The 26707-nt window shown below is 50.9% G+C and overlaps 1 protein-coding gene across 1 annotated transcript in view; it reads left to right on the forward strand.

Annotated features, from left to right (window-relative positions):
• The window catches only part of ITPK1 (inositol-tetrakisphosphate 1-kinase), a 168321-nt gene continuing 141614 nt past the window's right edge, over window positions 1-26707 (forward strand). Inside the window, exon 1 of the mRNA XM_006879106.1 lies at window positions 1-151. Within this exon, the coding sequence (XP_006879168.1) occupies window positions 57-151 (95 nt within the window). The 5' untranslated portion in view covers window positions 1-56. The remainder of the gene's footprint in view (window positions 152-26707) is intronic.

The following is a 26707-nucleotide window of genomic DNA, read 5'->3' on the forward strand; positions in this document are numbered from 1 at the left end:
CAGCCTCGGCCTGAGGGCGATCTCCTCCGGCCCCGGCTCCCCGCCCGAGGAGGAAGATGCAGACCTTTCTGAAAGGGAAGCGGGTTGGCTACTGGCTGAGCGAGAAGAAAATCAAGAAGCTGAATTTCCAGGCCTTCGCTGAGCTGTGCAGGTGAGGGGCTGGGGGTGGGGGGGACCGGCTCCGGCGCCCGGACCCCGGCCCGAGCCCGACGCAGCCCGGCGGTTGTTTGGGGAGGTTGAGGCGGACGGGGAAGAAGTGGTGCGAGCGATCGGAGCCCTGGGAGGCCGCCGCCTGTGCTCCAGGGAGCGGTGGCCAGTGTGGGCGGTGTGGCAGGGACCGGGGCTCCCAGGTGCTCGGGACCCCAGCAGGAGGCCCCCCCCCAATGCCCAGGGTGTGGTGGGCGCGCGGCATAGGCTGGCAGCGGGCGGCTTGGGGAAATGGGGAACTCCCCGGGGCTTGCCAGAGGCTTAAGGTTACTATCGTGCTGGACTGTTTCCTTGCCCTCTGCCCCTCATTGGACAAGGGCGCCAGTCTGTGCTGAACACCTACTGTGTGCCTCTCCTGCGTTGAGAACATGGAACTGTCACGTCGTGTCACTGGGTTAAGCCTAATTAAAGGAGTAGCAATACTTGGCATGGATGCGATGATTTGCTGTCTCATTAGAACCTGGCAGCCGCCTGGCAAATTGGCCAGGGTGGTGAAGGGGGCCACGTGTTGGAGAAGGGGAACCGGGAGGCAGAGCTTCTGGGGTCCCAGCCAGGGAGGAGGCCCTAGGGACCCAGTCAGTGCATGTGGTTTGGAATGGCCTTTCGCCATCTGGCCTGCTCCCAGGCCCCCCATGCCGTCCGTGCTTCTCAGTGGAGACTGGTGTTTAATAAGATTACGTTCTTCATAAATTACCCAAGTTTCGGGGCTCGGGTCTGCCTCACCTTGCCCTGTAACGATCCCCGGCAGAGCTCTGGGTGGAAGCTGGTTCCAGATAAAAGTCTAGGAGAATCCGCTCCCAAAGCTGTTTGCCAAGTCTACCCTTGGCAGAGCTGATTTTCAAACGTGAGCCCCGCTTGCATGAGTCTCCAAACCTCTTGGAGACTTGGACAGCTGGTGAAGAGGAGCGGTGGGTCTCAGCTGGTCTGTGCAGGCAGGAGCCACCTCTGTGCCCACCTGGGCCTGGCCCTGACAACCCCCTCCCCCCAGGTCTGAAGATGCTGCTGCTGCCTTCTCCCAGGCTGGCGTGCATCTGCGAAAGTGAGCTTCTCCTGGGGGGGCGGGGGTTCAGAGCAGCTCAGGAGTCCACAAGAAATCAGGAGAGCTGCATGTCACGAGTCCTTTGAACATTGCACCCCAGTTACCCACATGGGGGCGGGGTGAGGCATCCCAAGACCTGGAGGAAAGGAACTCAAGTGGTGCCCTGATTAAACATTTGACTGTTAGTTTGGTTTGTTTTTTTTTTTAATTTTTGGAGTGTGTGTACCTTCAAATTGGATCTGACTGGTACAGGAGAATATTGCCCCTCCTTCTCCAGCAGAGCGTCTGGTGGATTTGAACCGCAAGTGCTTGACTGTTAACCAAAATCTTGGTGATTTGAACCCACCAGCTTCTCTGAAGGAGAAAAGACCTGGTGGTCCATTCACACAGCCCCTGAGACCTGCAGCCCCTGAGACCTGGGGAATCCTGGCTAATACCTTCCCAGCCTCTACACACCGCTGTCTGTCTGTATTTGTGTCATCCTGGGCTTGCAGTGAAGGCATGAGCTGCTCATCGCCTTGGTATGTTTTGCTTCATAATTAGTAGGCTAGCAAAACAGCCCTGGCCTAGCCTGGAGACCCGGTCCTTACGCTGGACTGGCCCATCCATCCACTTTCCCTCCAGAGGGATCCTCTGGCCTTTAAAAAGGGGAGGGTCCCAGCAGGCCCTCCTGTAAGGCCCGCTGGGAGAAATCAGTCGGGAGTAGAGGTGAATTTCTCATGAAGGAGTAGTTAGTTGCTTGTGGGCAATTTGTGGTTGCCGTGGACAGCTCAGAATAGTGGCTTCCGCGAGAAGGCAGGGAAGTTCTCGGCCATTCTAGAATCCTTGGAAGCCACCCTGTGCTTTCATTAGGGAAGCCTGAACCGCTTTGTCACTTAAGCTTAGGAATGAAAGAAAACAGGGGGGGAAAAAGAGTTTTTCTGTTTCTTCTTTCTTCCTTTTCCATCGCCCCCTGGTGGTCACATTTGAAGTCTGAGTGCAAAATATTTTCTTCATCTGCTGAGACTGGGGGACCAGAGCCTAGGCCATGTTTGGATTGGTTTGAAGGGTGGGTACCGTTTCAGGGGGTGACCTGCACATGTTTTGAGCACCGGGAATCTGAGGAGCGTAGCACTTTTCTATTGATGGATGAGGAAGTCCAGAGCAGGCTGACGGCGAGGGGCTGGGTGTCCCGGCCGGAGGATGAGGATGAGCGCTGTTTAGTTGTATGTCAAGTCTTGTCCAAACCTCACAGCGGGAAGGGATGTTGGCGCTCCTCTCTTCCAGCCCTTTTTGTTTTTACAGATGGAGAAACAGGCTTGACAGGAGCTGGCTTTTTCTGCGTTTGCTCCTTTGATTAAACCGTTTCTCCCAGGACATTGATCTTTTTCCCGGCTGCTGCCATCTTACTTGTGGACACCTTCCCCGGGTGACGGTTGAGCCTTGTTATCCAAGGGGGTGCTGTATAGCAGTGACACCAGTGGGTGCTTGGAGCCAGGCCCTGGAAAGTGGCCCACCTGCCCTGGGTCCCTGGGAGATATCATGGCCAAGCCCTTGAACACGTGCTCGTGACAAGATAGGCGTCTGAATCAGCTTATTTTGTGATCCTGCTGATTCTTCCAGGAGCTCTGGTGATAGAGTGTGTTAAATGTTGAGGTCAACGTGTTAACTAAAAGGTTGGTGGTTCAAATTCCATAGATCCTTTGAGGGAGAAGAATGAGTCAGTCAAGATTTACAGCGTAGGACACTGTATGGCCGGTCACATGGGTTGACATTGACTCTGGCATTGACTCGATAGGTGTCTGGCCCCTTGGTTCCTCTGTGTCGTCCCCCTCCACAGGGGGTAATGCTCTTGGTGTTTCTCTTCCTCCTTCCCCCATCCTTCCTCTCCTCCCAACACTGGAGCCCGTTACAACGACTTCACACTCTCACTTTGTGGTTTTATTTCGAGATGCCCACAAGGGACTTAAAGGGGAGGCTTAAAGAAAGCAAGCTGTCGGGTCTTGCTTATCTGCTGCCGCTGTGACAGTTGCCGTCAGGGGACACGGCTGAACAACAAGCACACTGCTGTGAGTCGGGGCTGTCTCAGAGCTGACCCTCCGGTGGGTGTTCAGAGGCTGTCAGTCATACGGGAGGAGATGGTCCATCTTTTCTCCCACTGAGCGGCTGGTGGATTCAACACGCCTGCCTCTGGGTTGGCAGTGCAGCTCCCTACCGATTAGGCCATAGCAGTGGACATGTACCCTCTCATGTTAGGAGGCGGGAAGTCCAAGTGCAGGGAAAGGCTCTCTCTGTGTTGCTTCTGGAAGTAGCTCCTCGTTTCCTTCACCATCTGAGACTCTGCTTCCTTAGAAATGTCCACGTGGCTTGGTCTTCCCTTGGTTCTAGGGAGCTGGCTGCTTCCGCAGCAAACGGGATCCAGAGAGTTGCATTCCAGCCTGACGGTGTTTCAGGATCCCTGCTTTCCGCCTGCATTGCCCACCTTTTCTCTCTTGTGAGGTAGATGATGCAGCAGGCCACCCCTTAGGGAAGTGTGATGGGATTAAGGAGAGGACCAGCTCACCCTTCATCCTTTTGAACAGTTCCTGGAGGATCACTGCAGAGCTATATGATATCACCACTTGCATGTATTATTATTATTATTATTATTATTATTATTATTATTATTATTATTATTTTGTGCATGTACCATTAAATCAGATCTGATTGGTACAGGAGTAGATTGTCCCTCCTTCTCCAGCAGAGCATCTGGTGGATTAGAACCACTTAACCTCTAGGATTGCAGTGCAGCTTCTTGCCACTAGGCCACCGGAGCTTACCTGCCTGCATGTATGTTGAGGGGCACAGTTCAGTCCCTGGCAGGTAGGCAGGTTGGGTGATTCCTTGTCAGGCCTCCATTGTGCCCCGTTGGGGAAAGCTGACTGACCTGCGGGTCCCTTGTCCAGGGTTCTCTGTGTCTCTCCCTGCTCGTTTGCCCCTTTTCTGTGGCTGAACCTGAGATGCAGGAGCTGGTCGCACCGTGTGATGACACATTTTATGTTAAACCTCAGTGACACCGTGAGGTCGGCACCCCCATTGAGGTGACTCCTGATGCTGTTCCCCACCTCCCAGTTCCATGACCTCCTCCCGTACCAGACCACAAAGAATCTGTGGTAATGTTTATTTTCAGTTCTTCCTAGAAGAATACGTGATGGAGTTGCCAATTGTGTCACATTAAAGTACGTGAATATCTAGCTATTAGAATCATGGTAGCAAAGGAGAGGAAGATCCTTCGTGAGATGGATTGATAAAGTGACCGTAACAAGGGGCTCAGGTATATTAGAGCAGATGAGGATGGAACCAGAGAGGACAGAATTCAGGCTCGTTGTTCAGAGGGTTACTGTGAATCTTACGTGATTCAGTGGCAGCAGCCAACAACACAGCACTATCAGGAAATTGTTTTGTAAAATCTCTCTGTGTGGAAATACAGTATTATTGGTAATGGAGTTATTGTTGTGTACTGTTGAGTCGGAACCGACCCATAGCTGACCCTCCAGCAAGGCAGTAAAAATGTCCCGGGAGGAGAAAGTCCATCTGTCTCCTGCGGAGCAGCTGGTAGATGAGAACTGGGTGTCTCTGGGTTCACAGCATTTTACCACTAGGCCGCTCTAGCTTCCCTTTACTGATTTTTCTCCTCCTTTAATTGCTGCTTCATTCCTCCTAAAAGTTAAATGTCAGTTCATAAATACTGATTAACACAATACTGTAGCCAAAATGCTAGAAAATTTGACAGAGACAGAGCAGCAGCGAAAAGAATGGCCTGCTTGCAGTGCGTGCGGACAGACCTCAGGACTGAAGTATCATTATCATTGGGTAACAACGACAGTTCTGATCAGAGGACATTAAACCCCAAACCCACTGCTGTTGGAGACAGTTATGACTCATAGCCACTTTCCTTGGGTTCCAGAGGCTGTAAATCTTTCCAGAGAGAAACTGCATTGTTCTCCCGCACGGGGCACTCAGGGGCTTCAAACTGCTGACCCTGTGGATAGCAGCTCAGTACCTTACACACCGCACCACCAAGGCTCCTTTCGAAGGGTTCAAAAAGAAATTAGACCAGAATTTTAGCCTTGTAGGTATATTAATAGAGGTTAGCTGAGTTTATGAAGAATACTTTTGTTATTGAAACTCAGCTACATATATATATATATTATTTCCACTCATTAATTTTTACACTTTTCTCCCTGCCCACTCCTCCATCCCAATTCACTCTTCTCTTTGAAAAGTAAAAGAAAAATTCTTTCATTGTTATATAATCTCTCCCTCCAAGTCCAGTCCACTGTGCAGCCTTTGCTCTGGACTCCTGTCATAACAGTAATACCTAATCACATATCCCTTTTAAACAAATCTCTCTCTCATCTATTTCAATGCAGTATACATAATTTATCCCATCTTTCTCAGTCTCGCCCCAACCCCGATGTCAGTCGTCTTATAATAGTAGAATTATGCAGTATTTATCTTTTTGTGACTGAGATATTTCACTCTGCATAATGTCCTCCAGGGTCACCCATTTTGAACAATATTGCATGAGTTCCTTGTTTTTCAATGCAGCATCGTATTCCATTGTGTGAATATACCACAGCTTCTCTATCCATTCGTTTCTTGATGGGCACTTAGGTTGTTTCCAACTCCTTGCTCTTGTGAACAAAGCCGCGATAAACATGGGTGTGTGTCAGGTGTATTTTTATAAAACAAAACCAAAAACAAAATCAAAACAAGTATCCAACAGCACAGTTCAGAATGGTAACACCACTTTCCTAGTTGGTCATGTTCTTGTCACGTTCTGTGTCCTACTCTGAATTGTGTTGGTGAAGGGTCCTGAATGTCTCTTGGGCTGCAAAATGAGCAAACAAGTCCGTCTTGGAGCAAATGCAGCCAGGGTGCCCCTACGAGGTGAGGGTGGTGGCCATAGGCTGCATGTACTTTGGGCTTATTGTCGGGGGCGGGGGGGGGGCAGTTCTTGGAAAAAGACGTCATGCTGGGAAAAGTAGAGGGTCAGAGAAGGGGGCGGGTTGACACAGTGACCACACCAGTGGCCTTGAACGTGGCGGAGAGTGTGAGGATGGTGCAGGCTACGGCAAGGATTGGATCTGTAGCTCAGAGAGTTGCTGTGAATTGTGGTTGACTTGATGGCACTGAACAGCAATGGCTTTGGGTGCACCTCTGTCCTCTTTCTTGTATCTAATAGTTGGGGCTTATTTAAATAAAGTCCTTCGTTTAAGCATCTCCACAGCCCTGGGGTGAGGGATGGGGAGACTGAGGGTCGGAGGCTGGTGTGAGAGCTTACCTGATGGCAGGCCTGGCTAGAAGGTGTGCCCCAGCCTGGTGCTGACGCCTGTCCACCTGAGGAAAGGAGTGATTTCCTTGTGGATGAAGTGTCCGCTCTGTGCCCTGTGTCGGCCGGGGCTTCCTGGAGGTCCCTGCAGCAGCAGAGTGTCTGAGGTTCTCATCTGTGAGGAGCCTGAACCCCATTGGGCAGTCTCTGCAGGAAACGTGCACGGAGCAGTCTCGGACCACGCCATCATGGCATCTGCAGGACCACCTCACAGCGCCCTCGGATGGTGGTCATCGATGCCCACGCTGACCAGGGCTTGGCTGCGCTCAGGCCAGGTGCTGGGTGGCAGGAATATCAACAGTTAAGTAGCCTGGGTGTGGTGCCTGCGAGAGTGTAGGTGTTCGGGGGCTGCCCTTCCGCTTGGGGCCTGTATTTTTTCTTTAAAATGGAACCTTCTTGGAGGTTCTGCTGAAATGGCTTAGCCTTCTGGGCCGGAGTTCTGTATCTCTCTGAGGATCTCTCCAGAGTTCACTGATACCAGTCCGTGGGTGGGTGTTTTTTGTTTGTTTAAATGTCTGCGTTTGGCACCCCCTGAGGGGGGTTGGGGTGGGAGGAGGTGCTGGGTTTGGTTTCTTTTGCAGCTGTACCCAGGAATACCCACAGCCCTGCCTTGTAAATAAACACTTATCCCTGGGTTTGCCCGCCCAGAGAGCTGAACAGAGAGATCCTGGGGGTGGGAATCGGCCCTAGGCACTTGGAAGAAAGGCCTGGCCGTCCACTCGTGCAAAATCAGTCCTTGAAGACCCCCTGGAGCACAGTCCTCTGATGCGCGTGGACCTCTGTGAGTCAGGATTAATGCAATGAGAATCTTTTTTAAAAAAAATTGTTTAAGGGAGCTTGGGTGGCCTAGTGGCAAGAAGCTGCACTGCAATCCTGAAGGCACGTGGTTTGAATCCACCAGATGCTCCGCTGGAGAAGGAGGAAAGAAATCTCCTCCTGTGCCAGTGGGATCTGATTCAAGGGTCCACAACAAGGGGAAAAAAATTAGTGAAATAAAATGAAAATTTAAAAAAAAATTAAAAAAACATTTCTATGAAGCCAGATGCTGAAGGAGTAAGTAAGTGACATTTACTATGGAAGCAAATGTTCATTCAGACCTCGGTGGCCTGTTGGAGAGACAGCTTAGGTGCCGGATGTGCCTGTCTCACTGCCTGAGCGACCTGGGCTCACGTCCCAACTTCCCAGTGCCTCGTTTCCCCGTCTGTGAGGGAGGATCAAGGTCCTTCGTTCCGGGGAGCTGCGAGGATCACCCCAGCAGTATCCACTGCTGCTACGTGGGGTTCATCTCAGAGTGACCTTTCATACACAGGGTACATGTGATTGTGGACATGCGCGGATGTGATTGTGAACATGCATGGGTGTGATTGTGGACGTACATGTGTGTGATTGTGGGAGCACGTGTGTGATTGTAGACGTGCATGTGTGTGATTGTGGATGTGCGTGTGTGTGATTGTGGACGTGCGTGTGTGTGATTGTGGACGTGCGTGTGTGTGATTGTGGATGTGCGTGTGTGTGATTGTGGGAGCATGTGTGTGATTGTGGTCATGCATGTGTGTGACTGTGGATGTGATGTGCGTGTGTGTGATTGTGGGAGCGTGCATGTAATTGTGGACATGCGTGTATGTGATTGTGAATGTGCATGTGTGATTGTGGGAGTGTGTGTGATTGTGGAAGTGCATGTGTGTGATTGTGGACATGCGTGTGCGTGATTGTGAACACGCGTGTGTGTGATTGTGGGAGCGTGCTCACACACCTCTCCACGTCCACACTGCCCTGCCCTGGCTCATGTGCTCATTCCCCTCACTGTGGGGCTGGGCGGAGTTCCATGTCACATGGAGAGTGTTTCATGTCGTTTGCCTCATTTTGCTTATTTGCTTCCTGTCCTGGCTGTTAGAGTGATGGACCATCACTTCTCCCCCCCCCACCGGTGTGGATGATGGGCAGCTTCCTGTCCTCGCGGAGGTGGACAGTGGGACAGTGTGTGGCTCTGCTGGTTGCTCGATGCCTATTGCTGGCTGGGTGTGAGCATGGGGTCACTGGACACGTGCGTCCTCTGTTTTCATAGAAGTTCTGAAACTGCTCGCAGAGATGGTACCAACCTTCCGACCTCTGACCGGCACCTTCCCCAGACGTCTTGATTTTGGCCAAGGTCCCAGGCAAGCCCGCTGCTGCCAAGCTGATTCGGACTCCCTGTGACCTGCAGGCCAGACAGGGTGCAGCTGCCCCAGGGTTTGTCGTGACGGTCACTCTTTACGAAAGCTGACTTCTGGAGTGTGGTTCATGGGTTTGAGCTGATGGGCTGACTTCTGTTAGCAGCCGAGCTCTCCTGCATCACCAGGGTTCCTTTTGTCATGTGACGGGTGTGAACAGTGGCACCTGTGGTTGGCACTGCAGTGGAGTGAGGTGACGGAGGTCAGACTCTGGGCAGGGCTGGGGCTCACTCAGCCCTGAGCACCGGGGATGCCGCCTCTAACCACTGAACCACCCTACTGCCCCTGCTTCTGTCTCCACGTGGCTGGACAGCTTCTGACTTGGGGCACCTGTGAGTACCCCAGAGAGCAGCAGGCATAGCCTGGTTGTTGTTGTGGTGGTTGTGTCCTGTGAGTCTGGACCGACCCATAGCTGACCCTCCCTGAAAAATGGGAGAGGACGGCCCATCTTTCTCCCTTGTTGTTATATGCCTGTGCCTGCCACCTTATGTACATAATAACTTTATGTACAACAGCCCTAAACCCTGCTCTCTATCCCTTGCCAACTGTCTCCGACACACCCTTAGTTTATCATAAATTCACCAAAACCACTGCCTTTGGGCAGGGTGACTCCGTTGCAAGACTGGAAAGCTTTGCAGGCACAGACTGACCCGTCCTCCCACAGATTGCTAGATTTAAACTTGAACTGCCAACCTCTCTGTTAGGAGCCCAGGGTGTAATTGGCCAGACCACAAAGCTTCTTTTAGTTCTGTGTGGACATAGGATTTCTGCTGATATTTTGCATTTGACTGGCAAACTAACTTTTAGGGGGACTGCTGTGTATGGTACTTCCTGATAAAGTGATACCTCTTTTTTTTGGATCAAATTTTCTTTTTATTAATTTTATTAATAAGGACTTTTAGCTTTTAAAAATATATAGTTATAGTAATTTTTTTAAAGATGCATATATTGTTGTTGTTATGTGCCGTCGGGTCGCTTGTGACTCATAGCGACCCTATGTACAACAGCCCTAAACTCTGCTCTGTCCTGTGCCAATCTCACTGTCTCTGACACTCCCATCCCAATTATCCCAGTCACTGAATCAATCCACCTCATAGAGGGCCTTCCTCTCCTGCACCGTCCCTCCACCCTCCCAAGCATGATGACCTTCTCCAAGGACCGGTCTCTCCTCACAACATGTCCAAAGTATGTCAGACGAAGCCTCAGAATCCTTAAACTACAAAAACAGGTTTTACTTGCAAGTGGCTATATTCTAAGATCCTGTCATCACTGGTCTCCACACCATTGTCAAATGTTTCAGGTTTAATTCAATTGTTCCTGGAAGTATGGAGAGAAAAGAAGGCACAGTGCCTGAGTCCTGGTGTTGCTCGCGTGATCCTTGGAGCAGGCCGGTGGTAACAGGGAACTGCAGATGTGGAGACTTGATAGGGAGCAGGTCACCTCCTTCGCTGCCCCACACCTGCTGGAAGTGGACACCATCTCCCTTCCTGTGTGACTCAGCCCAGCCCAGCCATTGGCTTGGGAAGCTGGCCCAGTCCTGCAGCCTTGTTTTGGGGACACTGGGTAGCTCTGGAGGGAGAACCCGGTGGAGCAGAGCTGGGTGGGGGTACGGCAGGGGCTCTGCTCTCTGCTGGCCTGGGTCCCCTCTCAGTCAGGTGTGTCTTCCCACCACCCCCACTGGGCTGAGTGGCTTTGTCTACTGCTTGGAGCCTCCCTCTCCCTTGGGAAGCAGCCACCTTTCCTGGGCCCCTCCCACCAGGGCCTCCTGCGCTGGTTTCTGCAGCCTGGGGTCCTCATGCCAGGCTTAGGTTTATGACGGTCCCCAGAGTCACCCGCCAGCCTGCCTGTGGAGACTTGAGAATCCCTTCTGTGTAGTGGCCCTGACTCCTGTCACCCCATCCATCTCTGACAGCACCCATGGGTGCTAGGGACGGCCCTGGGAGCAGGAACTATCCTGCCCTCCTAACTGCTCTGGGAGTCAGGGCCCCTCTATCCACAGAGCCACGGTGGTGGTGGTGGGACACCAGTCTCGCTGGATGACGTGGGGTGACACAGCAAGGCCTATAGATGGGAGAGGGCTGTCCAGGGAGGGTCAGCCCAGTCCAGCTTCACTGCGGCCGTTCTCACCTCAGTGGGCGGTCAGAGGAGGCGCAGGCTGCCCTTCCTGAGCTTTGTTGCCATGACGTGTGATTATGGTGCCCTCCCCCTGAGTCTGCAGCTGTGGTCTGGGGCTGGGAGGACAAACACTTCCCCTGGTCCAGCTCAGCATTTTGTGTTCAGGAAGTGAGCGTCTGGGGCCTCGGGGCCTGGGGGGACCTTACCTGGGGGCAGGGAGAGAAGGCACACCTGAGCCTTTCCCCTTGAGTGGTGGCACAGGGAGGCACAGAGGGGCTTGGATTTGCCTGCCATTTGAGAGGTAGTTTCCACTGGACAGTTCACATCCCTGTGAGGACAGCTGTGATCCCACCACATATGTGACATAGCCTGTGTCACTTTTCACACCCCTGCTCTTTCTCAGTGCCTCACCTAGGGCTATGGCCCCGAAGTGCCATAAAGTGGGTGCCTTTGAAGCTCAGAAGTTTATTGTCTCGTCTGTGTGGAGCCGGAAGTCTGAGTTCAGGATGTGGGCAGGCCCTTGGGCTCCCTGTCCATTTAGGGACAGTGTGTCCTTGTCTCCTACAGTCTCGTGGCCCCAGGGGTTCCTGGGGCTTCACTGCTGCCCAAGCTATGTTTTCCCCTGGTGTCTCCCCCACTCTTCTCGTTCACAAAGACTCTGAAGGGATTGGGGTGCAGCTGCTCCAGCAAGGCCTTGTTAACAGAAAAAGAAAGGCAAATCCTCTTTCCAAACAAGACGTCAGGACGTTTCACCCAACAAGGTACAGGGCTTAGGACTGCTTATCTCCTGGGGTTCCACCCTTCGCACTCCCACCGTCACTGACGTCTCCTTTCACCCAACAAGGTACAGGGCTTAGGACCGCTTGTCTCCTGGGGTTCCACCCTTCACACTCCCGCCGTCACTGACGTCTCCTTTCACCCAACAAGGTACAGGAAGGACTTAGGTCTGCTTATCTCCCGGGGTTCCACCCTTCGCACTCGCACTCGGTGTTGTACTCCCGCCGTCACTGACCTCTCGCCGGGAGCCCCTGGTGGCCCTAGGAGCCCCTCTGTAATCAGAGCTGCCTTTGTGGGCCTGAGCACAGTGGCAATGCGGGAGCACCGTCCTGAGTTTGGAAGGCCTGCTTGGTTTCCTTTGTAGCTGAAGGGTCCCTGGCACAGAGGGCAAGGAGAGCCTCTCACAGGCCAGGCACCGGACATCTACCCTGAGAGATGATGGGTCTTGGTTGTTTCTTCCCATTTGCCAGAGGAGAACGCTGAGTCTCAGGGAGGGGCAGCCACACAGCCCTGCAGGGTGCTGCCCTGAGTCTCCCTCCAGGCTGACTCCTGAAGGGGGTTCTGTCTGCTTTGCTAGCTCTCGTTTGCCTTGTCTTTCAGCCACCTTTGCCTTGATGTGTGTTGTGAAGTCGATTCCAATTCATAGTGACTTAAATATGTGCAGGGAGCTCTGGTGGCCTAGTGGTAAGAAACTGCACTGCAATCCTGAAGGCACGCAGTTTGAATCCACCAGCCTCTCCTTGGGAGAAGGGTGCACCGCCTCCTCCTGTGTGATTAACAGCCTTTGAAAAACTGCCGGAGGGTCGGCTATGAGTTGATTCTGACTCAGTGATACACAACAACAACAACATGTATGTCAGAAATGGTGAGGATGGGACGGGGTAGGACAGGGTTCAGATCTGTTCTTCATCGCGTTGTTATGAATTGTATGTGACTTGACGGCACCTAACAACAGCAACAAGGGACACGAAGCTCTGGTGACTGGGTGGTGAGGTGTTGAGCTGCCACCTAGTTCAGGTCCGCCAGCTGCTCCCCGGAGAAGGATGGGCAGTCTCCTGTGCACTGACTGCCTCTGAAAACCCACTGGAGGGTCAGCATACAGCATAGGACAAGAGTAGAACTGACCCAGGTGGTTTCTCAGGCTATGATTTTTTAAGAAAACTTAGATTTGTGATTTGAATGGTGGTTTACAGAGCAAGCTGTTTTCTCTTCAACAGTTCATGCACGTTAACTGTCCTAACACTGATAATGATCCTCGTATTATAACATTATTTTCCCACTTCCTCCCTGTGCTTCCAGTTTCCACTTGACCTCTCCTAGCCCTTCCTGCCTTCTGAGACCGACTCCTGGGAAGTTGCTGCCTTTTTGATCTTGCACGATTGATTGTTCTGAGGGGTACGTTGCTCACTGGTGTTATTGATTGTCTCTGTCTGTCGTTTGGCCGGAAGTTAAGTCACGAATGATTTCAGCTGCACCCTTGAAGGATGGCTATGGGCCGTATCTTGGAGGTTGCGCTGGTGTCTCTTAGGATAATAATCCTTAACTCTGGGTTTGGGTGGTTTTTTTGGTTTGTTTGTTTGTTTGTTTGTTTGGATTTTTTTTTATCAGTTTGAGTTTTCCATTTTCCTCTCACTCTACTAGGGACCTTCTGTTGAGTCTCTTCTGGGATGGTCAGTGGTAACTGGACACCATATCGTTCAGAGCAAGGCTGTGGGGTCGTGGGGACTGAAGTTCTTGTGGTCTGTTAATCCTCTAGATTCATGTTAGATGGCATCTCTTTGACGACGACTGAGCAACACATCTGAACCTGGCCTTGTCCGGCACTGTCCTCAGGATCTCTGGAGTATTCGAACCCATTGTTAACGGTCGCTGTGCCGGTCTGTCTTGCTGAGGGTCTTCCTCTCTTTCTCTGACCCTCCGTCGTTCGTTCCCAGCTTGATGTCCTTTTTCCAAGGACTGGTCCTTCTTGACAACATGCCCTGAGTGTCTGAGGTGGGGTTTCATTATCCTCCTCCCCACCCCCACCCCGAGGAACACCCCGCTTCCACTTCTAGGCGGTGTTAGTTCTTTTGGCCGCCTGTGGGTGTTATCTGCTCTTCAACGCCATCCATCAAAGGCCTCCATTCTCCTTCTGTCACCTTTATTCCTTGTCCTTCACAAGCATAGGAAGTCATTGAAATAACTTTCACATGCCTAGGAAGTCATTGGAAGGACTGTGCCTTGGATCAGGCCCACCTTAGTTTTTAAAATGACATCATTGGCTTAGCACCGGAGGACAAATCCTTAACCACAGATTTTCCTGATGCAACATGACTGTTGATCTCTTGGCTGCTCTTCCCGTGGGTGCGGATCCAAGTAAGAGGAACTCGTTGACAATTTCAGTCTCTTCTCCATCTCTCATGCTATTGTCTCTTAGTCCAATGGTGAAGATTTTTGGAATGGTGAAGAAATTTTATTATAATTTTAATCTTTTTCTAAATTTTATTAATGAAAGTTTATAAAGAACTTGGGTTTCCAGTCCTTCATTATTGCACATTTTCCTCTCTGTCCCCCTCCCCCCAAGATCGCTTTTTTCTTTGGAAAAAATTTCTTTCATTGTTATACAGTTTCCCCTGACCCCGCCACAGATCACTTTACTATGCAGCTCTTATTCTGGACTCTTCCCATGCCAATAATACCTAATAATATATTCCTTTTATACAGTTCTCTCCCTTGTCTGTTTCAATGCTGTGTACATTATTTATTCCCCTCTTTTCTTAGTTTCCTCCCAACCCCTATGTCAGTCCTATTTTATAACAGTGGCATTATGCTGTATTTGTCATTTTGTGACTGAGAAGTTTCACTCAGCATGATGTTCTCATAGTCACCTATTTTGTATAATATTTCATGAGTTCTTTGTTTTTCAGTGCTGCATAATATTCCATTGTGTGAATATACCACAGCTTTCTCTGTCCATTCATTTGTTGATGGGCACTTGGGTTGTTGCCAACTCTTTGCCGTTGTGAACAAAGCCATGATAAACATGGGTGTGCGTGATTATTGTTTTCTTGATGTTGAGATGTAACCCCTAGTGAAGGCTGTGGTGTTTGATTTTACTTCCTTCATCTTTATTCTGAACAGTTGTTGTTGTGTACCATTGAGTCAGGACTGACCCATACCTGAAGTGGGTTTCCAGTAGCAGGAAATCGCAGGGAAGAAGGTCACCCACCTTTTCCTGCAGAGCAGCTGTTGGGTTTGAACCCTGTGCCTTTGGGTTGACAGTGCAGTTCCTTACCACTAGGCCACCAGAGCTCCCTGTTCTGAACAGAGACACCAGTAATTGTACCTTGGATGGCCACTAGCAGGCTACGAAGACCGCAGTAGGAAGTAGGACGGAGAACGTTGGCTTTGTAGGCTGTTAGGTGCTGCTGAGTGGAGCAGGACTCCTAGTGACCTTGCGGACAACAGGTCTGAACCCTGTCCCCAGCCTGTGCCATCGCTTGTCTCTGACACTCTTGGGCCCGTTGCTGCACTCACTGTCAGTCTATCCTGTTGAGGGTCTTCTCTTTTCCTGACCCCCCGCCTTTGTAGGCTAAGTTACGTCAGCTGACACTGATGCTCCCAGTGACTGGGAAGCTCCGATCTGTGGGGAGTTGTGCTGTTAACCCACGGCAGTGCTTTTGCAGTGGTTCGAATCCACCTGCAGCCCTGAGGGAGAAATACGGCCAGACGGTCTCTTTCTGTGAAATGGATAGCCTCTGAAAACCTGTCGGAGGGTCCGCAATGAGTCGGTTCCAACTCGATGATAGTATTTTTCTTTTCTTTTTTTAATTAATATCAATGAACATTTACAGAGATTTTGGATTTCCATTCATTCATTGTTGCACTTTTCTCCCCGCCCACCCCACCCCCACCCCCAATTCGCTCTTTTCTTTGAAAAGTAAAATAAAAATTACTTCATTGGTACACAATCCCCCCGCCTCCTGCCCCGAGTACACTCCACTGTGCAGCCTTCATTCTGGATTCTTATGATAATCATAATGCCCTAAAATATATTGCTTTTAAACGGTTCTCTCCCTCATCGGTTTCAATGCAGTATGCATAATTTATCTAGTTTTTCTCATTCTTACCCTAACCCTGATGTCAGTCCCATTCTACAGCAGTGGCACTCTGCAGTGTTTGTCCTTTTGTGACTGAGATAGTTCACTCAGCGTACGCCTCCATCACGAAGATCCTGTGCGCCCAGCGGCTCGTTCCCTCCGGGTATTTGATTACGGCTGAGAAATTGTGGTAATTTTACCCCACTTGCTCTCTTAGGTCTCTGGATCTATTTGTAGCAGTCACACATACGTGGCTCGCCTGCCAAGCCTGTGCTGTCGTGGGAGTAGTCTCATTCACGGTGCTCATTATGCATAGCTGCTCATGTGGCCCGCAGTGGCTGGATTCTTGAGCCGAGTCAATCACGAAGTCCGTGCTCCCTTGGTGTGACTGGGAAAGGAGCCGGCCTCCCACCTCCATCTGTGAAGTGGGTGTAGTCCTGGCACTCGCCTCAGGAGGCACTGCCGAGCACGGCAAGACCCCAGGGAAGGGTAGGCCTCCCCTCCCCAAAAGAGCCCACCTGCCATGCCCTCCTTCCCACCCAAGGATGGAGCCTGGAGCCTCTGCACCTTCTGGGGGGGGTCCCTAATCCAGAGCTGACAGGTGCCCATTTCCCAGCCATCCATCTTTTCCTGGTTATTGGAAGGAGGGGGGCTGACACCTGGTTATTGGGGGGGGGCTGGCTCCTGGTTATTGGAGGGGGGCGGCTCCTGTGTCAGTGACCAGGACATGCTTCAGGACTGGCCTTCCTATGAGAGCCCCGAGTTACTTCCTGGGAGGGCCCAGGGGTGGTGGGGTGGTTCCCAGTGGGAGTGAGTTTCACTTTTGTTTCTGTTCCAAAGCCTTCTTTGGTCCTGCACTTACTGGCCAGGGTGCACAGGTGAGGCAGCACCCTGGCAGGCCCCCACCTTGGGCACCTGTCCTCATGCACTGTCCTAGGTTGGCCCTGCCCTGGAGAGAGGCTGGAGAGGGGACAGGCGGCTTCCTTTTCAAAAGCTCTGTGCTTAGTGCTGCCTGTGTCCTCAGGAGGCATTTTATCACCCTGGGAGCAGATGGTGGCTGCCCCTGGTGTGGGGGAGGGATGGGATCCTCTGGGAAGGGCACATTAGCTTTTACTGATGACCACAGAACTGGCCCTGTGCAGCGGGAGGACAGATGTACCCAGGAAATAACCTGAGCAGCACCTGTGGTCTGGGTGCTGAGCTCCGGACAGACAAGTAGAAACACACTCCCTACCATCAAGTCAATTCAGTGTTTTAAAGCTGTAAATGAAGCTGCAGATCTTTCCAAAGTCTGTCCGTCTTTGTCCCATGGAGCACTTGGGGTATGCGAACCGCCAACCTTTTGGTTAACAATCCAACACTTTGTTGTTATGTGCCATTGAGTTGCCTGAAAACTAGCTGTGAACCCTGCCCTATCCTGAGCCAATCTCATCATCTCCAACAGACCTAATCCCATTTCTCCAGTCACTGAGTTAATCCATCTGATCCTGGGTCTTCCTCTCTTGCCTCTTTTCCTCCACTCTTCCAAACATGATGTCCCTCTCCAAGGACTGGGCCCTCCTGGCGACATACCCAAAGTATGTCAGACAGAGCTTCAAAATCCTCACCTTCAGGGAGCAGTTTGGTTTCATCCTCTCTAGGACAGACCTGTTTGTTCTCCTGGCAGTCCATGGTATGTTCAAGACTCTTCTCTAGCCCAACAGCTCAAAGGCACTGATCCTTCTTCTATTATCCTTAGTCATTGTCCAGCTCTCTGACCATATCAAGTAATTGCAAAGACCATGGCCTGTATCAGGAGCACCTTAGTCTCCAGACGAACATTGTTGCTTTTCAGTACTCTAGAGAGGTACTTGACAACAGACTTTCCCAGTGCAATTCCTCTTTTGATTTCCTGACTGCCAGTGCCAAGAGTGTTGATTTTGGAGCTAAGTAAGCTGAAGTTCTTAACAATCTCAGTCTTTTCACCATCTCTTATGAAGCTGCCAGTTGGCCCAGTGGTGAAGATCTTGTTTTCTTGATGTTGAGCTTGAATCCATATTGCAGACTACAGTCCATGACTTTCTGTAGCCAACGCCTCATGTCCTCTGTTTGAGTAAACAAGTTGTATCAATCTGCAACTTGTCAATGAGTCTTCCCTCCAATGCTAACACCACATACCTCCTCATAAAGTCCAGCTTCCCAAATTATCTGTTCTGCATTTAAATTGAAAAGCTATGGAGATACGATGCATCCCTGACGCACACCTTTCCTGATCCTGATTACACATGCAGGCATACCTCGGAGGTGTGGCAGGTTCACTGATAGACTGCTGAAATCACATGCATGTTGCAGTGAAACACGTGACAGGTTGTCTGGATTCACATCACCTGTTAAGTTGCATGAGTGATATACTGTAGGCTATTAACTGTGATAGCAGTGTGGAAAAGTTTGGAATATTGAAGGAATTACAAAATATAGCACAGAAACGCCAACTTAACACATGCTTTTGAAAAAAAAATAGCACATTTTCAGCTTGTAGAAACGGCAGTATCTGCCAAGCACGAGGGGGAGCACAGTAAAATGAGGTTTCTCTTTTTAGCTCTTGAAGGCTCAGTCAGTCCCCAGTATCATTTTATAGGTATGCAGACTGAGGCTTGGAGAGGGTTATGACTTTCCTGGAACTTAATGCTATTAGAAGAAAAGAAATTTTATGGCTGATTGAAACAACTCATAGACATATATTGGTTTTGAGAGAAAAAAAATTAGTGTCAATGGACTCAGGCATAAAGGATAGAACTGGAACTGTTGATTGGAAATACCATTGCTTTGGTCATGCACCCCTTAGTCTTTAAAGTGACATCCTTGCTCTGTAGCACTTTAAAGAGGTCTCTTGCAACAGATATACTTGCCATCATACAGAGTGTGGGTTCTTGACTTCCGTTTCGTGGTCCTTGACTATGGCTCCCTGTGAAATGATATCTTTGACCACATCCATTGTTTCACCATTTATCATGTTACTTATCAACCCACCTGTGAGAATTTTTTTCTTCCAGATGTTAGGGTATAATCCATGGAAGGCTCTTGTCTTCAACCTTCCAAGTAAGTGCTTCACGTCCTCCTCACTTTCAGCCAGCACCATTGTGCCCACTGCACGTCGCAGGTGGTTAACGATTCTTCCTCCAATCTTGATATCACGAGTTTCTTCATAAAGGCCAGTCATGGTTTTTTCATTCGCCTTATATGCACGCAAAAGCTGGAATACCAAAGAGTAGTAGATGTCTTTGAATTAGAGTGTTGGCCTGGGACATTGACCTGCCAAAACGGACATACCTGTCCTGGGCGAAGGGCAGCCACGTGCTTCTTAGAAGGGGGAGTGGGAAGCCGTGGTCTTGTTGCCTACTTTGGATGTGCTCAGGAGAGACCAGTCTCTGAAGGGAGACATCGTATTTGGTAAAAGAGGTCGTTCAATGAGACGAGAACCCACAAGGAGGGGGATTGACACGGTGACTCCTACAGTGTGCCCACAGGCAGTAATGATTGTGACATGGCACCAGGCATTGTTGGGTTCTGTGGTGCCCAGGCTTCCTCTGAGTTGGAACCCACGCAGTGCCAACCAAAAACACACCACCTGGAAGACTGAGGGATGTTCTGGCCTTTGGCCCAGGTCACTTCCGGTGCTTACTTGACGTTTTTAAGCCCTAGTCTCTCCCTGCCGCACTGATCTCTCCAATAGGGCATCACCTTGGGCCCACGTGGATAAAGTCCTGACAGTTGACCCTGTTGGGCACCTGTATCTGTGTTCCCTCCTTTAACCTGCACCCCAACCCTGTGAAGTGGGTGTCTTTCGTGTCCTCCTTCCTGACTGAGGGGAGCCCATGGCGAGTTGCACTGATAACCTGAAGGCCGCACCGCTGATGGTTCCAGGCCCTCCCTGGCTCCTGGGAAGAAAGAGGGGGCACCGTCTTCCTGTGTCATTTACAACCTCAGAAACCCTGTGGTGGGTCAGCGAGGACTCAGGTCTGACTCTTCACATTGAGTGAGTTTCCCAGCAGAGGACATGAAGCACACAGAGGTTAACTCACTTGGCCAGAGTCACCCAACCAGTGGGTGGCAGAGGCGGGGTTCAAAGCAGGTATTTGGATCACTGCGTTCTCTGTGCACAAGATGTGTGAGAATCACCGGGGTGTCTTGTTAAGAATGTTTTTTCTGGTTCTGTCTGTCTGGGGTGGAGAAGCAAATTCGCAGCTGGGGTTGAACTGGTTTGGAAGATCAGGGCAGGTGGGCTCCAAGTCCTGCCTCACTCACAGACCCACTGCGACCAGGGTTTGTTCCAACTGTCCCTGAGTGGGTGGGCTAAGCCACATGCCTGACCCATCACTGGGCGCCTGACCCGTCACCGGGCGTCTGACCCGTCACCGGGCTTGGTCAGTGCCGGGTACTGGCATGCCCTGTTCCCATCTTCTGGTCTGACTGTGGACGAGGGAGGTCCCCACATGGAAGATGGGGACAGTAGTTGAAGTCCCTGGGACAGACATGGGCCAGTGCCAGGTGGTGGTGCTTCCAGGTCGGGTGTCCACCAGCTGGGGGTGGAGGCTGCTCCGGCTGACCTGCTGTGCCCCCTGGGATTGCAGAGACCGGAAATGGAGACCCACAGGACCCGGGTGCTCTTCCACAGAAGGCCAGGCCTCACTTTTTCCTCCAGCAAAGGCGAGTTGGGTCCCCAGGTCAGCACAAGGCCAGGGGTTGGACAAGATTGAGTGTCCTTGTAGCCTGGGGTTCTGTGTGGCCTTGGGCTCTGGGTGAAGGGTGATGTTTTCCTTGCTGTTTTGACACTGAGGTATTTTGGAGTGAAACAGACTTGTGTTATGTAAACACACAGGCCTGTCCCTGTTTGGCTGGTCCTGTGGAGTTTACAAGGCGACTTGGTGACTGTGAACTGTTCCATGGGGATGTTGGAGAGGAGGCGAACCCTCAGATCACATCTGATAGTGGGCAGCCTGGGTCCAGGGAGGACCACCGCCCAGCAGGACCCTCTGCTGGGCAAAGCCAGAGCCTGACTTTCTGCATTGAGTGGCCTGATGGGGGAGCAGGCAGGCAGGGGCATTACCCTGGGGACGTGGACAGGAGGCCATGAGCTCAGACCACCCTGTACCACGGACTACAGTGCCTGCAGCTGGGCCCTGAGGGTCCTTTCAGAGCCAGTGGGGAAGTTAGGTTCCTGCTTTGAGCCCCTCACTTAGTCTCCTGGTTCATCTGGGGTGTCGCAGACTTCTCAGGCTGCCTGCAGTGTCATGACCCTTGCTTGGTAAAGCCACAGGAAGTTGCTGGCAGCTGCCCTCCACTGAGGCTTCGGAGTTCTTGGAGACAGATGATGGGGTGGATGGGGTCGGGGGGGGGGGCTCTGGTCACCCAGGACCGTGTCGCCCTGTGAGGCTTTGTGCTAGAGTCCCCGGTTGAGTGCCTCCAGCTCAGCGTCCCCAGATACTTCATTTGTGACCCAGATGAAGAACTTTTAGGAAAGTCCTTTCAGAACGGTCTGTGAGAGGAGGAGGAGGGGGCGTCGAGGAGGGGACGTGGGGCTGCCCCGCTTTGTTAGCTGGTACAAGCAGCAGGGAAAGAGCAGGCGAGCTGACGGGGCCTGTGGCTCTGTAACTCGTCCACATGAACTTCTACAAGTGTCAACTGTTGACTTGTCAACTATCCTAAAATGAAAGATTTTTTTTTCCTTTTCATAGAAAAAAATGAACTGGGGGGAGGGGTAGACAGGGAGGTAAATGTCCAACAATGAATGAATGGCGGGAAAATGAAATGGAAAGAATATGCTGTAAATATATATAGCATTAAAAAATCGTTAATAAAGAAAAAAAGAGAAAAAAATCAGAAACATCCCCCTCAAACTTCTGTTAAAAAGTAGTGACATACATGACAAAAAGGTGACCTCAGAGTGATGCATCTTGAAATGGTTCATTGCTTGTGCTGTGAAGTTCACCCCAGTACAGACTAATGAATGTGCCCTCACCCCGACTCGACCCGCATCCACCAGGCCCTGCTGTCGACTCGGCTGTGCCTTCCCAGCAAGCCTATGTCGGGGCCCATGGACACACAAAGGGGGGTGTACTCCCCGCACACCTCCACTCCTTCCTTTACTAAAGTCCGTGGATGCTTCTGGAGTTTTCCGGAAGCACAGTGGTTAAAGCACTTGGCTTTAGTGGTGTGTTTGAATCCATCAGCTGTTCCTGGGAGAAAGAGAGGTGAAGCCATCCTTGCTAGAAAGATGTCCAGCAAACTTGGAAAGCCTGCAGGCCAGCTCTGCTCTGCCCTGAAGGGCTGCTGTGGGTCTGAACTGACGTGACAGCTGTGGCTTTGGATTCAGTAGCCTCGCTGACTTTTGAATCCACCAGGTTCCAGAAATGAGGCTTCCCCCTTGTGGGTGGCTCTGATAATGAGGCCTTGGCCATCCTAGGCTCTGCTCCCCCTCCCCTCTGGCTAGAGCTTGTATGGACATCAGCAGAGCTGAGAGACTTCTTCTGTTGGGTCCTACTGCCTCCGTCCAGCCTGGGATGGACGTGTCCAGAGCTCTGGCCAAGACCCCCACCCCTGCGGACATGACTGAGCTGAGGGTTTCTGCTCCCTTTCCTCACCTGTGAAATGGAGCATCAGTGCCCACTTTCGGATGTGTGGGAAGCTGGCAGAGGTGAGGCCCAATTGGTGGTGGTGGCTTGGCCCCTCTTCCCAGGAAAGCTGGTTTTCACGACAGAGAGATGGCCGTCATCTGTGGACTCACCTGGAAGCGCTGTTACAATTAGGAAGGACCCATCCATTTTCAAGCGTGAAGTCTGTTTTCAAGGACTAGGCTCACCTAGCAACATGCCAGTGAAAGAGGGGAGGGCCCTCAGGGAGATGGGGTGACACAGTGACTGCAGCAGTGGACGCAGATGTGTCAGAGACGATGAGAACAGCACAGGAACCCAATTCAGGCCTGTTCATAGGGTCACTGTGAGTCTGACTCTCTTTTTGATACTTGGCAGCACCTAACAACATCATCATCTTCTTTTTCTTCTTCTTCCTCTTCCTCCTCTCCCTCTTCTTCTTCCTCTTCCTCTTCTTTTTCTTCTTCTTCCTCTCCTGGGTTGAGACCCAGACACCTCCCAACCCCAGTACTTTTCCTAGTCTTCCTGCCAGCTGGCCTGGGGCAGGGGGCTGATGGAGGGTCCTCCCCACAGCCCAGCAAGTCCAGAATTCTTCAGCCACCTCTGGTGACCCCTACCTCCCAGCCCCAGGTGCTTCTGGGAAAGCACCTCCCAGGGAACAGAAAGGATGATGTAATCCTCCCCTCCTCGCTGACGTTTGGGGTCTTCTGTGAAGAGATGTTAACATCATGAAAGGAATCATCCCTCCACCAACCATGACTGTGTTCTTTCTCCGTGTATTCATGTCCCTTTTCCTGTCTGACACCCAAAGCTGAAGTCACTCTGATTTCTGCTCCTAGCACTGATGTGAACAAAATTCTGAGTCTTTAAGAATGCTCTTTCTTAAACAAAAAGCGATCAAAGAGAACTCAGAAAAAATACGATGAAAGGAAAAAGAATGCAAAAATCAGCAGTCTTCTAGAGGAGCAGTTCCAACAGGGCAAGCTTCTTGCATGTATTGCTTCCCGGCCAGGCCAGTGTGGCCGCTCAGATGGTTATGTGCTAGAGGGCAAGGAGCTGGAATTCTACCTGAGGAAAATCAAGGCACGGAAAGGCAAATAAATCTCCCTCCCATTTTAGCACATGTATTAATAAAGGTGTTTATTCTAAAAAAAAAAGAGAATGCTCTTTCTCAGTCATAAAAGGACAAATACGGCATAAATGCCACTGTTGTAAAATGGGACTAACATCAAGGTAGAGTGGAGACTGAGAAAGAAGAGATAATCAATGTATACTGCATTGAAACAGATGAGGGAGAGAACTGTTTAAAAGGCATATGTGATTAGGTATTATTGTCATGACAGGAGTCCAGAACGAAGGCTGCATAGTGGGGTGGACTTGGGGGAGGGATTGTATAATAATGAAAGAGTTTTTCTTTTACTTTTCAAAGAGAAGAGCGAACTGGGGGAAGGGATGTGTAGGGAGAAAAATACAATAATGAATGGGGGGGGAAGTATTGATTTAATGAAAAACAAATATGCTTTGTAAACGTTCACTCAAATAATAATAAAAAAGTCTTTGAAAAAAAAAGAATGCTCTTTGTACAATTTCCCTTTTAGCTTTTTTACTGTGATGGTTTCCAATGTATACAAAAGTAAAAAAGCTGCCTCAGTGTCCTGGAGACCCATTGATGTTAGCACCGCCCCCAGGCTGATTTTGTTTGCTTTATTTCTATTTTTAGGAGTGGGAGAGAATTCCTTGAGTGGTACAAATGGTTAAATTCTTGACTGCTGATGGGAAGATTGACTGTTGAAGTCTACTCAGAGGTGCCTAGGGAGACAGGCCTGGCAGTCCAGGTCGCGGCTGTCTCCACTGACCGAGAGCCTGAATCACCCCAGTTGATTTTCATTGTGCCTTGTTTCCTCCTCACCATCTTGGGTGACCTTATGATAAAGAGCTGCACTGCCAACCCAGAGGCAGGCTGTTCAAATCTACCAGCTGCTCTGGGGGAGAGAGACCAGCAGTCTCCTCCAGTACAGCCTACAGCCTTTGAAGACCCACGGTAGCTGGCTGAGGGTCAGCTGTGCCTTAGTCCTGACTCATTGGCACACGAAACAAACGCACATGTGCCCCCCCCCCCTTGAGGGAGCTCCGGGGTGCAGGCCTTCGGGAGTTGCACTGATAATCCAAGAGGGCGTTGGCAGGCCTCTGGCGGTTCAGTTCTGAGGTTTGATTCCGTTGTCTATGGGGCCTCTGGACAGAGATGGACAATCTCCTCCCACGTGATTTACAGCCTCATGACCCTGATAGAGGCTCCCTTGTGAGTGAATATTATCTTGAGGCAAATGCTAGATAATTTGGTAGGTAAATAAGTATGTTCTTTCAAGATAAGGATGGAGGGGAAAAAATCTCAATACCATTATCAAATCTGAAGAGAAAAGAAAGGGTAATAGAATCATTTCTAATGACTTTGAACAGTTCGTTGCCTTGTGAGGTCATTACTGTCAATCCCTTCATTGCTCTAGCCCATTCTCTGGGGCTTATTAAAGGTTAAGTGTTCATCTGCTATGTAGAAGGTTGACAGTTTAAACCCCCCTAGAAACTTCTGAAGAGACAGACCCAGCAGTCTGCTCTGATGACTCAGAACCTTGATCACCACCTGGGACAGTTGTTCTCCACTCCTGGGCAGCTGACTCGCCACAGGGCTGCTGTTGACGATTTGGGTTGTTTCCAGTCTTCTTGCCGGTTTGGTTAATGTTTCTGATTCTGTTCTGTGAGAGGGTTTTATCAGTTATTGCTACAGAATAAACCACTCTAAATTAATGATGTAGAAGCTGTCTTTTGTCTTTTTAAGTTCTTGATTCTGTGGACTTGCTTCTGGGCTCAGCTGTGCAGTCCCCCCCTGCTCTTGGCTGGGCTCCCTTATGGACCTGTGGTCAGACCTGGGTCATGCGCCTGGTTAACTGGAGGGATGTGGACACCCCACCCACGGCTGTCTCACTGTCCAGCAGGCTTTCTGAGAAGTAGGAGTTGAAGAGAGGGATGTTTTCAAGGCTCCTTGAGATCGAATCTCTCCACCATCATTTATTGGGCACAAGTCTTGTCCCAGTTCAAGGGTCAACAAAATAAATGCTACTTCTCTGTGGGGAGGGCCCACGGAGGCCTCCTGTGAGGGGTGGGAGGGTGAGGAGAGGGCGAGGACAGGGGAAGGTCACAGCCGTTCTGCAGCACAGGAGAGGCTGACGGGTCCCTGTCTGTCAGCGAGTTTGCTGTAGCCCAGCGTGGGCCGTCTTCACGCCCATCGGTGGGTTTGAGTATTGTCAGGGTGGCTGTGTCCATCCCTCATTGTAAGGGGTCCCTCATAGTGAGGGGTCCCTCATTGTCTCTGACTTCCCAGCCGCGATGTCCTTTTTAGGGGTTGGTCCTTCCTGATGGTGTGAACAAAGTCAGGAGAGTAACCGGCTCAGGATGACCATCTTGTTTCCAAGGGTGTAAATCTTTTTGCGGGATCTCTGGTGGCCTCTTGGGAAGACGCTGCACTGCAATCACGAAGGCATGTGGTTCGAATCTGTCAGCTGCTCTCTGGGAGAAGGATGGGCAGTCTCCTTCCGTGCGATTGGCTGCCTCTGAAAGCCTGCTGGAGGGTCAGCTATGAGTCGGTTCCAACTCGACCCAACAGCAACAACAACAGCAAATCTTCCTGAGAGGAGACTGCCCATCTTTTTCCTAGGAAGCAGCTGGCGGATTAGAAGCACAGACCTGTTGGTGCACTACACCCCCAGGGCTCCTGGAAGGCAACACAGAGCCTTCACTGTGTAGTACCTGGCAGGACCTACAGAGTCAGGTGCTGGCTTCATTCTTGAGTGTCCTTCCTCAGGGATGGACTCTCAGCATTCAGGAGCCCCTGTGGACCCAGCTCAAGCTGCCGTGGGGAAGGAGAAAAGAAAGCACAGATGCCCCTCAGACGTTGTGGGTTGGCTCTAGACAGACAAGTGAGTCACACGAAGGCTTTGGTCTTCTGATCTACCGGTTAAATTCACACCGCCCTGTGGTCTGTTAAATGCCCAGTAGCGTGCGGGACGGTTTGAAATGTGAGGATTATCAAGATGTGACAGAGAGATGGGATGAGCCAGGCTCTTGTGGAAAATGGAGCTGAGAAACGGGCTGTCACGCTTCAGTTTGCACTAAGTGCAGCATTTGTGAAGCACCAGGAAAATGGGGCACACCTCCACCAAAACACAGGGGCCTCCAGGAGCTGGGGTCTGCGGAAGAGGAGGGGACCGTGGAGTGTGACTGCCAGGGGTGCGTGGGGCCACATT

The sequence above is a fragment of the Elephantulus edwardii genome, unplaced genomic scaffold (genome assembly GCF_000299155.1).
Source record: "Elephantulus edwardii isolate Elephantulus edwardi_28Jun2011 unplaced genomic scaffold, EleEdw1.0 scaffold00002, whole genome shotgun sequence".
Taxonomy (NCBI): domain Eukaryota; kingdom Metazoa; phylum Chordata; class Mammalia; order Macroscelidea; family Macroscelididae; genus Elephantulus; species Elephantulus edwardii.